The sequence below is a fragment of the Rana temporaria genome, chromosome 3 (genome assembly GCF_905171775.1).
Source record: "Rana temporaria chromosome 3, aRanTem1.1, whole genome shotgun sequence".
Classification (NCBI taxonomy): Eukaryota; Metazoa; Chordata; class Amphibia; order Anura; family Ranidae; genus Rana; species Rana temporaria.
This window is the reverse complement of record NC_053491.1, coordinates 405,680,727-405,693,359: the sequence shown is the minus strand read 5'-3', so window position 1 is coordinate 405,693,359 and position 12,633 is coordinate 405,680,727. Positions and strand designations below refer to the sequence as shown.

At 40.7% G+C, this 12,633-nt stretch overlaps 1 protein-coding gene across 1 annotated transcript in view; it reads right to left on the bottom strand.

Moving 5' to 3' along the window:
* Window positions 1-9,121, bottom strand: part of KCNIP3 (potassium voltage-gated channel interacting protein 3) — a 193,042-nt gene extending 183,921 nt beyond the window's left edge. Inside the window, exon 1 of the mRNA XM_040345923.1 lies at window positions 9,015-9,121. Coding sequence (XP_040201857.1) covers window positions 9,015-9,020 — 6 coding nt within the window. The 5' untranslated portion in view covers window positions 9,021-9,121. The remainder of the gene's footprint in view (window positions 1-9,014) is intronic.
* Between the last annotated feature and the right edge of the window lie 3,512 nt (window positions 9,122-12,633).

The window sequence follows — 12,633 nt, the reverse complement described above, 5'->3', positions numbered from 1 at the left end:
GAAATAAATCAATTACAGTACATTCAGCTACAGACCTCTGGCATCTGTATGTAGTCTGCTGCCAGATGATGACTGTGAGCTGGCTGGAGGAAACCTGGAAAACTACTGGATGTCCAATACCACCTGCCACAATCTAGACTAAGCTGTACTAAACATAGTATTGACGTTTAAAGAAAAAATCCATATGATCCTTCTCTGTAGTCAACTGAATATTCAACTGTCACATCATGTTACCTTTATCCCCTTCTTTTTAACATGTTCCCAACTAAGACATGAACTGCAGGATCGAAAATGTGAGCCACTTTTATATTAGATAAAGTCCATCCATCCTAGCTGTTGGCAACATCAAAGAGGGCTTTTAACATGCTTTTATTACTTATGGGACTCAACATACATTCAGTATAAATAAACACTGTGGAAATCCAGACTCCTAAAGCAGAATGTGATGGGCTCCAACGCCACTCTCAATGGAAACGGCAAAACTTGCATGGAATTTCGGCTGCTTTTATCTGTACTGAATTTTTGTGGTTCTCATTGAAGGTCACCTCTGCATTTTTTTAATCTTGTGCACATTTGGAATTTTCCAGGTTAGTTATAGGCTTACTCTAAAGCCCTGTACACAAAACTGGGATTCCTGGCGGTATGAAGTCCCGTCAGGAAAACGGAGAACCTGCTCGGTAAAGTTTCCCCGTGTACACATGGCCGGGTTTCCCGTCGGGAAAACTGCGGGGAGAGCTTTGGCTGGGAATCCCAGCCATGTGTATGCTCCCTCGCAGTGTTTCCCCATTGGAAAACTGCCGGGTTTTAAACCGCCGGGAATTCCCCTGGGAAAATAGAGATCTCTATTTTCCCGCAGTTTTCCTGTCTGGAAAACTGCGAGGCCGCATACACAAGGCCGGTTTTGCCAGCCAAAAGCTCTCCTGGCAGTTTTCCTGTCAGGAAAACCGGTCCTGTGTATAAGGCTTCAGGCCATATACCATCATAGCATAGGTGTGCGCAGCCTACTAAATTAGGGTGTGCACCCTAAGCCCCCATTCACACCTAAGCGTTTTGTCGCCTGTAGTGTGACGCCGCAGCAGCCCCGAGACGCTGGAGGGATGAAAACACATTGCCCTCTATGGAGATGGTTCACATCTCCACGCCGAACGCCGTACGCCTCCTGCCAGAAAAAAAGTCCCGGACCTTTTTTTCAGGCGGCTTTCGGCATAGGAGATGTGAACCATCTCCATAGAGGGGGTGAGGCTGCATTCACAATCGCAGCGTTTTGTCGGCGCAAATCGCTGTACAAAACGCCACAATTTGTCGCCGCAATTCGCGGGACAAAACGCCGCGATTTTGTACGCCTAGGTGTGAATGCAGCTTAAATCTTAAACACGCATGTCTGGGTGGGTCTACATATATATGACCCCGGCACATTGATCTCCCTGTCGGCACAGTGAAAGAGAAGAGCATAAACGCTTCTCTTATGGCAGAGCCAATAAGAGGGAGATCTTTCCTATCTTCCTGCTGACACACAGAGCGATGATTCTAATGTGCATGGGGTAATTAGGGTGAGCCCAGGCACATCTGGCACACCCTGTGTGCACGCCTATGCATCATAGCAAACACAAATAACTTTGTGACAATAAATATCTGGAAAAAAAAAAAAAAAATTAATATCATTAACATAAAGGTGATCTGATGCTGCACTTTGCATTGTATTTTTCACATTTTGCTTTGAATGTATTTTTTGTATTAGGCATTCCTGGATCCCATGGATCTTTGAGCAGGAGTTGCATCTATTTATAAAAGGTTTATGAGCTCTGAGCACTTTTGTGTTGAATACCACTAGACAGCAAAATTATAGTCTTACAAAGAAAAGCTGGTATACTCGCCTCTCCAGTCGCCCATGACTTCTACATTCCATCTGATGCAGTGCTGCATCCTCTTTCGGTCTCTTTGGCATTCAACACTTCTGGGAATGTCAGATGCTTGTATCCCGCACTGTGCATTGTGGTTCCATGCTCTGACCTCTATGTCACTACAGAGTGTAGCATGGATGATTTACGGCATCCGACAATTAATACTGCAGATATCTAACACTCCCAGACATTTTAAACACTAAAGAAAATGATGGAGGCTGCAGGGTTGAAACTGAGGTAAGGTAGGGGGCATATGGGCACTTGTAAAGGTAAGTAAAGGAGCTCTGCTTTTGTAGGACATTTTCAACTGAATTTTTTTGCTGACTGCTGGGCATAGCTCTGCTCCAACCAGGTCTGGGTTCGTTTAAAGGAAATCCTAAAGGTAGAACATTTTTACCTCAATGCATTCCCTGCATTAGGGTAAAAATTGTCCCAGTGGAAGTATTGCCCTCTCATCCCTCCTTATATTTACCTGAGTCCTCTCTCGATTCAGCACTGTGCCCATGTGCAGCGACACTGGTCTCTCTCTCCTCACAGGACACAGAATCAACAGCAGAAGCCACTGGCTCCTGCTGCTGTCAATTAAATCCTGTGAGCAGAGAATGGGGGAGATACACAACCCAGTTCGGGAGAGCGCCATAGAAAGTGGCTTCCTATGGTGGTGCACTGAGAAGAGGAGGAGCCTGGAGTGCTTGTGGAGGACTCTTAAAGAGGAGGTTCAGGGCCGCTCTGTGCAAAACCATTGCACGGAACAGATAAGTACAACAAGTTAAAGTAGAAGTCCAGCCTGAGCTCATTTGGATGGGCTTCTCCTATGGATCACAAGAGTGCAATTTCGTTTTGCACTCCTGTGACCCCGTTTTCAGCAGAGAGTGGTCTGAAGTCTGCTCTCTGCTGACATCACTGGAATCAGTCCAGGCACCGCGTCATCACAACAACAAAGTCTGGATCTGCCAAGTGCCTGGACTGATACCCATCTCAGCCTCTCAGCAAGCCGCTGAGAGCCTAAAATGGCAGATTCCCAGCCCTCCACAGCTCAGCGCTCCAGTGAGCATGAAGGAGCAGAGAGGAGAGCTGCTGATTGACAGTCAGCAGCTCTCCTCTTGGGGATCTGTGAGAACCAAGCCATCAGCGATGTTTGATCGCTCCGATCTCAGTGTAGAGGCACCGGGGGACAGGTGGAGCATCGGACTGATGCTGCATCCACTTAGGTAAGTATTAATGGGCCAAAAAAGAACATCATATTTCAATTTTAAGTGGCGTGCGGAGTCCTGAGTCTACTTTTTTCATTGCAGAGGAGATATGTCCACATCACTAACAGGGTAATATGGGCAATGCCAATTTACTACCCTGCAGCAGGGTTGTCAGTCTACACAGTGTGATTATGTCACAAAGACAAACAGTTGGCATGGACCATAGGAATATTGATAGAGGCTGTAAGGGAGTAACAAAATGCTTTAGGAAGCAACTTGTTTTTTTTTTCAAAGTGGTTGTAAACACTTACATATACCCAATGAAGTGACAAACCTTAAGTGATACACAGAGATGAAACCAATCCTCCTACATAAATTGTACCTGTATATCTGCAGTTGTCTCTCTTCTACAGCTATTCAAAGTCCAGAATTTAAAAAAAGCTTGTCTGAGGTGTTAGAAAAAAGGTGACGGACATCTGAAGTTACACTCTGCAGAGCTCAGTGAGGAGAGCCCCGAGAGATGATTGGAGGGAAGGGACCCCCCACTTTCACATAGTACACAGGAACAAAGTTGAGACTGTCAATCAACTGGCACTCCCTCCTCTGTCACCTTTTTTCTTGTGGTGCCAGAAAAGCTCATCAGAAGTGATTCATGCTGATAGCAGAGGAACAAAGCAGCAGACAGAAATGACACTTAGTGCTCTTAATTGAGACAAGTACACACTATAGAGAGATATGCTTTGTTCATATTATATGTCTGAGGTTTACAACCACTTTAAAGACATTGAATGGGTGAAAAGGCAATGGAAGGGAGGGGGACAGCTTTAAGGGAGGTTCACATATATCTGTAAACATTTCACTTAGTTTTTTTAAAGTGTGTTAAATAACATTGCTTTTTATGCATTGTTTTTCAATTCTTTATGCAAAGGTGTGAGTGGAACCTAATTCCACACAAAACTATTGTTTAATTTTGGAAACAGTGAGAAAGGCTAAGAACCCCTGTCAGGTTTTTACCACAATTTGACACTCTGTAACAGAGATTTCTCCATGTTTACTATCGAGGTGAGAACATTTTCATCAGTTATCTGAATATATATAACAGGGACAGAAACAGCAATTAAAAAAAAAATAGCAATGAAGAGAAAACCAGCACACAGAGAAGGAGATACTGAAGTCCCATATCAGCAAAAAAGTTACTGATATATAACCCCTGCTTTGCTGAATTTTGTATGGTACCAATGTAATATTATACACCCACCCTTCCACAAGGTTACCCATGGATCTCTGTACAGTATGGTTTGTCGAATTCTTGACAATAAAATCCTGAATTTTTGTTTCTGTCTGTGTTGCTGTTGGCGATCTCTCCCTCACTTCCTGTTTGTTGGAACCATTGTCATTGTGACAGTAAATAAGGGGAACACTCTCTAATGAAGCCCCAAAAAGCAGTAAGAACTTTGCAAGGGTTCCAATCCTCACCGCTCTATCCAAAACTTTGGCTGGACATACACCAGTCAACAATCAGGAGATTGATATGGGGTTGTATACTTCAAAAATTCCTTAAAAAGATTTGAAATTTTCAATGAAAATCCCCAATTTTCTTCCTGCTGCATGTAATAACGCACAGTAGTTCTCTCTTTAGAAGCTCCCCAGTAATCAGATACGCACAGAGATAATACATAGAGAGGTCAGTGGCAGATCAGGGGTTTTCATCCACACTGGGCGCTGCTTATAATCTGATTGCGGTTATTTATTTGAACAGGAAACAACTTGCACTGCAGTTTTTCTTTACTCCCTGATAAACGCATACACATTTATATACTATATTTATACTATACTATTTATATACTAGACTCTAATACAGTCTGTTAAACATGACACCATGGACAAAAAGTAACATCACTTTCTCCTTGTTTTACTGTAATTTTTTTTAAAGCCCTTGGGGCCGTGGTTTCCTTTTAATTAAAGTATTTGTGGAACCAAAAACTAACTCCACATCTGTGCAAGAAATAAAAGGTGGCCTTTCAGGACCACTGTGGGAGAAACCCATCTTAAGCCTCGTACACACGACCGATGAACTCGACGGGCGAAACACATCGTTTTCCTCGTCGAGTTCCTTGTTAGGCTGTCGAGGAACTCGACAAGGCAAGTTTCTCCATTCCCGTCGAGGAAATAGAGAACTTGCTCTCTTTTTGGCTCGTCGAGTTTCTCGACAGTTTCCTCTACGAAAATGTCCACACGACCGGTTTCCTCTGCAAAAAAATATCTCCCAGCAAGTTTCTTGCTGGTTTTTGCTGAGAAACTCAGTCGTGTGTACGAGGCTTAACATCTAGGGCCCCGTCTCTAGATTTTCTTTAGTCCTTTTAAATGCTAACACTATTTAGTGGGTAAACAATGCCCAGAATTCCCAGCGGCCCTCTGGCCTCTGTGTCTTACCTCAATGTTAGTTCCTCCTCCAAGGAAGGGCAGATTCCTTAAGTTTTACCTATCTTTATAATATGTTTATAATGTGTACTTTATAATGTGTATGGGTTCTGGAGGAGGTCACTAAAGGAACAGAGGCTGTGTATTTTTACTTTGCAAAGTGTGTGCTAGTGAATGTTGGGTACTAGGGGCCCCCCATAGCTCCCAGAACAGCCATCCTTGGTTATTTCCACCCTGAATAACTGCGGTTTTATATCTGAAGCTGATTTGTAAGTGTGTTTTTTTCATTGCTGCCACTATGGGTTGACATGTTTTCCTTAATAGTCGCCATTATGGGCTGATATCACCCCTTTGGGCGAACACATATGCAATCTCATTACTACCTTACAATTTCATTTTATGTTTCTACTTTATAGGTATTCTGTCAGAAGCATCCACTTCTGATGAAGTGAATGAATATTCACGAAATGCGTTGAGATTTGTGATGAGTCCTTATATCCACTAGATCTAAGCTAAAGTATCTTTATAAGCAACAAAATGGGATAGATGTGGAATTGTAACTATGAATTTGTTATGACACTACCTTGAATGTTTAGAATATTAACAACAGATAAATCAGCTTCTCAATTTTAGTTAATTTTAGTTAATTTATTTTCTACATTTGTTACTTTCATTCATTGTTTGTTTCCTAATAAAAGGTTATTTTTTGTGTCTTGCTGTTGATGGTATATTATGGTATAATATTTTTATTATTATTATTATTATACAGAAGTTTAAGTAGCGCTTTACAATAAAAAGGGGGACAGTACAATTACAGTACAATTCAATACTGAAGGAATAGGGGGGCCCTGCTTATGGAGCTTACAATCTAAGGGGAGGGGGAGGTGATACAAAAGGTAATGGCTGCAGGGGATGATCTGATGAATGGGACTCAAGTACAGTTCTTAGGTGGAGGTGGGGTAGGATTCCCTGAAAAAGTACGTTTTCAAGAACTGTCTAAAGGTGGACATAGTAGGAGCTGACCGGACATATTGGGGCAGGGAGTTCCAGAAGATGGGAGAGGCTCTAGAGAAGTCCTGGAGGCGAGCATGGGAAGAGGTAAAAAGGGAGCTAGAGAGCATCAGGTCCCGGGAGGAGCGGAGGGGACAATTTGGGCGATATCTGCAGATGAGGTTGGTGATGTACCTGGGGGCGATGTTGTGGATGACCTTATATGTTGTTGCTAGCATTTAGAATTTTTTATGATGGGGTAGTGGAAGCCAATGAAGAGATTGGCAGAGAGGAGCAGCAGTCACGGATCGGTTAGTAAGGTGTATGAATCTGGCAGCAGCATTCATGATAGACTGAGGGGGGATAGCCTGTGTAAAGGTAGGCCAGTGAGGAGAAGTCCCGTGGGCAGTTGAATTTTTTTTGCATTAAATTATAAGGGATGGATATACATTATTTTGTGTACCGGATCACATTAAACATGTTGAATGCTAGTGAACTGTGTTCACTTTGAATTCACAATTGAGCTAATAAAGAAACCTGTTTTAAGTTTCCGTTACACATGACTGTGTACTCAAAGTGAACACAGCTTCCTTCTAATTCACTAACCTTCACTTTACAAAGTAAACATTCACAATGCTATGTAAAAAACCTTTATTCCCTTGATAAATCAGACTTTTTTTTATTCAAAAGTGTTCAAATTGCAAGTGAACAGAATATTGTCTATACGGACATCCTATAGTCAACTGCAGGCACATTTAGGACAAATGATAGACTAACCCTGAGAAACAAAAGTGTAATTTGAAAATGTGTAAAATGTTGAAAATTTTTTACTTTTTTGGCACCAATTGTAAGAAAATAAACAATAATTTTTATTAACAATTTAAAACATAGTATATTCTAACAAAGAGAAACAAAAAAAAAATATATAAAAAAACTGCAGTGTTGCTACAGTAGTGACTAAAACTCTCCAAACTTGGTTGTATGTGTCAAACCATGTCACATTTAACATGATGACTAGACTGTAATATAGCAATAACCTAAGCTCTACATGTTTCGCAAAGATCGCTTCTTCAGGAGCTGGTGTAAATTCGAAGGAGAGAAAGACCATTAATATGCTTTTTTTTTTTAATAATGTAACTAAAGATACTATAATACATAATACAATTTATCAAGGTGTGCAGGTGACGCCAAGCATATTAATGCTCTTTCTCTCCTTAGAATTTACACAAGGTCCTGAAGAAGCGATCTTCGCGAAACATGTAGAGCTTAAGTTATTGCTATATTACAGTCTATTCATACATGTTAAATGTGACATGGTTTGACCCATACGACCAAGTTTGGAGAGTTTTAGTCACTACTGTAGCAACACTCAGTTTTTTGTTTGTTTGTTGGAATATACTATGTTTTAAATTGTTAATAAAAATTATTGTTTATTTTCTTACAATTGGTGCCAAAAAAGTAAATTTTAGTCACTAATATGTTTTGTTTTTTCTCTTTTTTAGAATATACTATGTATTAAATTGTTAATAAAAATTTTCTTACAATTGGTGCCAAAAAATCATTTTTTTTCCATTTCCAACATTTGACTAATTGAGGTTTATGACGTGGCACCGCGTTTCTATAAAACCCCGTACACACGGTCAGACCTTTGTCTGACCCAAATCACATCGTAATTCCGACGGAATTCCATTACAGTAAACTCCGACGGACTTCATCGGAAATTCCGATTAAAAAATAATCTGATGGGGCATAAAAAATAATCTGATGGGGCATACACACGGTCGGAATTTCCGATGGAAAAAGTCAGTCAAAATGTTTCCATCGGAAATTCCGATCGTGTGTACGGGGCATAAGCCTCCACATTTCCATCCTGTGTTGATGCTTTGACAACACTTTTAGAGTCATTTGAAAATGGTTAGTTGTGGAAATAAAATAAAAACTTGCAAATGACATTTCACAGGCCAGGATTTCGTTAACCTTTCCCAATGAATGCTTTTATTGACTAATGTTAAAACATACACCCAACAACAGAAATTTGCACGGTAAGATTTCCAGGGTTCCTAAAGATCGCTGTACCAGATCTTCTCTCTCATTCTGTGTATACAGTAGAACATGACGTTACTGTAAGTCGTAGCAAGGGACAATTCAGCGAGGAGCAGCCCAGCTGCTGACTGAAGGCAATCTGCATCCCTCTGATCTTCACAGAATGGATTCAATGGGAATGCATTTAATGAATTAAGCCCACAGAAAGCGGTATTAATTGCACATTGACCATGGTTTTCTTCCACGGTTTCTGCACAAGGGGAAGGAGAATGGGAGAGATATCCATTGCAAAAAAAAAAGTACAATTCAGAGAAATGAAAGTGAGAAGAAAAGGAAAGAGCAAGCAAAGAAGCCCAGGACAAGAGGCAGACCGGGGAAACGGAAGACACTGTAAGCAATACACATCGCCAGTTAAAAAGATAAGTAGTGGACCCCTTGCCCCATACACTGCCATCCCCTCTCTTACCTGCATCTTGACTTGAGACGGAGTTGAGCAGGGATGCTGCAAATCTGTGAATGTGTGACAATAGCAACACTGTGCAGTGTCTCCTCTCTCCTCCCAACCCTCTTATCAGAGTCTCCAGGAAAAAAAAAAGCCTCTTTTGTATTAACCGTTTCATCTCCATCCTCCTTGGACCATTCTTTCTCATCTTCCTCCTGTAATCTCCTTCCTCAAGAACAGAGAGGGTTTTTGCCAATGAAAGGCAAACCTTGATGGACATTATTTTTTACTTAGACCAACTATGAAATAAGTACATCTGAATCAGGTTGTTCTGGACAATACAATCATTTTTCTTAATTTTTTTTTCCACAATCAAGATTTATTGAAAGTATATAAAAGTATACATTATGACATCCTAGCATATATCGAATAGAGCACATGAATAATTATGTCAGTTTACATGAATGGTGATGATCAATTTACAGTGTACATTAATAAAGTAATAGGGGGTAGCTTAATGCTTTTAGATATACATTAGGGGTACATTGAAGGAAAGTTATAGTTAGGATATTATGTGGGGAAACTTATGTGGGGAAACTTAAATGTTAAGGATAAAATAATCATAATAATTCCTAAAGTAATAATAAAATTAAATAAATAATAAAAAGTAATAACAATAATAAAAGAATGGTCCTTTAAAGTGTGTTGTTGAAGCTTAAGTCGTCAGGATTTAGGAATGAGTCTGCCAAATATTTTTCATTTACCAATTTCTTATACTTATTTTTCCTTTAACCACTAGCCGACCAGCCGCCGTCATTCTACGGCGGCAGGTCGGCTCTCCTGGGCGAGACCACGTCATTCTACGTCGGCTCTTTGAGCCGCCACTAGGGGCGCGCGCGCCCCCCGCTCGCCCCCGACTCCCGTGCGTGTGCCCGGCGGGCGCGATCGCCGCCGGGCACACGCGATCGCTCGTTACAGAGTCCTGTCAGCGGGGGAAACGCTGATCTTCTGTTCATACAATGTATGAACAGAAGATCAGTGTTTCCCCTAGTGAGGCCAGTAAGAACACACTCAGGGAACATACTTAACCCCTTCCCCGCCCCCTAGTGTTAACCCCTTCACTGCCAGTGGCATTTTTATAGTAATCCAATGCATTTTTATAGCACTGATCGCTATAAAAATGCCAATGGTCCCAAAAATGTGTCAAAAGTGTCCGAAGTGTCCGCCATAACGTCGCAGTACCGGAAAAAAATCGCTGATCGCCGCCATTACTAGTAAAAAAAATATATAAAAAAAAATGACATAAAAATACCCCCTATTTTGTAAACGCTATAACTTTTGCGCAAACCAATCAATAAACGCTTATTGCGATTTTTTTTTACGAAAAATAGGTAGAAGAATACGTATCGGCCTAAACTGAGGAAAAAATATGTTTTTTTATATATTTTTGGGGGATATTTATTATGGCAAAAAGTAAAAAATATTCATTTTTTTCAAAATTTCCGCTCTATTTTTGTTTATAGCGCAAAAAATAAAAACCGCAGAGGTGATCAAATACCACCAAAAGAAAGCTCTATTTGTGGGAAAAAAAGGACGCCAATTTTGTTTGGGAGCCATGTCGCACGACCGCGCAATTGTCTGTTAAAGCGACGAAGTCCCGAATCGCAAAAAGTACTCTGGTCTTTGGGCAGCAATATGGTCCGGGGGGTAAGTGGTTAATAGTCTATAAACATCAGAAACCAAAAGTACTTAAAAATTAATTTTTTTTCATTTTATTAGATGGTTCGGTTTATTTATTTGACCTATTTATTTTACAGCAACACAAATTGTGCATCGGCCATGCAAACAAACTTGCAATCTAATGATGGCCATATTGGCGTCAATAAATGATCCCTTTATTTTCCATTAAATTTCTCCTGATATGAATAATCAATATATATTATAGTTAGCAAGCCATTTGAACGATATGCTACACATGGGGAAATGCATTTTCATTTTGATCAATATATAGAAGGTTTGATTGTAGGTTATCAATTACATTCCTGTTTTCAACAGGCAATTTCATAATTGATGGAAATACGATCAAATCTATGACCAAAGCATCTGAGTGCCGCTGAACAATCATTACCTGCCCTGGCCGATTGACTCAGTTCGATCAAGTCAGGTTTAAATTGAGTCTGTGCATTGATCAAAAGGGAAGTTATTCCTATTCAAATTATTGTCGATTTGATTATTTTGATAAAACTGCATATTGATTGGAAAATAAAATTGAACCACATACGACCACCATAAGGGCGCCATCATATGGGTGCAACTACACTAACGAGTCACTGTGGTTGCAACTTGATTAAAATAACAGTACAGTATACTTATCACTGTTTAGAATAAAATCACTTACAAACCAACTTAGCATTATTAGTATTTGATATTATATGTCAATTTTATAAAGAAGCACAGGTTTTGCAGCTTTTGGTCCCCAGTTTAAATCTCATCTGGGACCCTATCTGCATGGAGTTTGTATGGTCTGTCTACTTGGGTTTATCACCACAATTCAAAATTCTACTAGTAGTTATATGACTTCCATTAAAAATTGCTGATCGTGATGCTAGACTGTGAGTTTGCTTGAGGAGAATTGATTTATGTACTGTATAATATAATGCCATCATACTGTAAATATAGGAAAGTATGTGTTGCCCAGAAGTGAATGTCAGATTCCTGCGTCTAGGTTGCACGATACATATACCAAATATATGTTTTCTCAATTTTCTACACTTCTGTAATAGTAGATGTGTACTCTCTAGTTAAGGGTAGATGTTTTGTTCTCATTTTATTTATTGAGAATAATATATATTTATATATTTTTTTCATATTTTTTATTTTTTTTTAGGAAGTTTTTCAAAACATAGGAAATATATGTAGCACTACCCCCGAAGGAGCTGCTGGTTTGTTTTGGGTGGCACATTTACCTTGTGGCTCCTCCGAATTCCTAGGGGTGAATGGTGCATATAGCAATAGTAAAGGAATGTCTGCAACAAGTGTCTTTTGCTGTGGAGTTGAAGGAAGAAGGAGAATAACAAATTCAGGCGTAGCAATGGGGAAACAGTCCTGCTCCCACGTGTAACACTTCTCTGCGCCACTCCTGCTTGAGTGGGAATAGCATACACAGACAGGCCTCTCTCACTGACCTGGCAGCCGGAGTATCGCTCAAACCTTTTTGAGGAAAAGTCTCTGCCACAGACCCTCCTTGGAATGAACTTGGATTTGAGGAAAAGTCTCTGCCACAGACCCTCCTGGAATGGACTTTAGGGAGACACCTCTGTCACAGACCCTCCTGGAATGGACTTTAGGGAGACACCTCTGCCACAGGCCCTCTCTGGTTGCAAATGCGGAGGTAATCCTCAGAAGAATTACGCCTGGATCTCCTTCTTAACGTCGCCCAGGTACCGACTGACAGGTAATCAATCCTTCAGTGTCCGGCTACCTTGATCCCCGGAGGTTTGTCAAAATCCTTTTGGACCACCAGCCTCTCATTGGCGCTCCTCTGATGGACTCCCCACCAAACAGTTATACCGTTTGGGATCTTTAAAAGTGGGAACCCAGCCGATCACTGGGTCCCCGCCGTTGCTCAAACGTTCCGGACCAA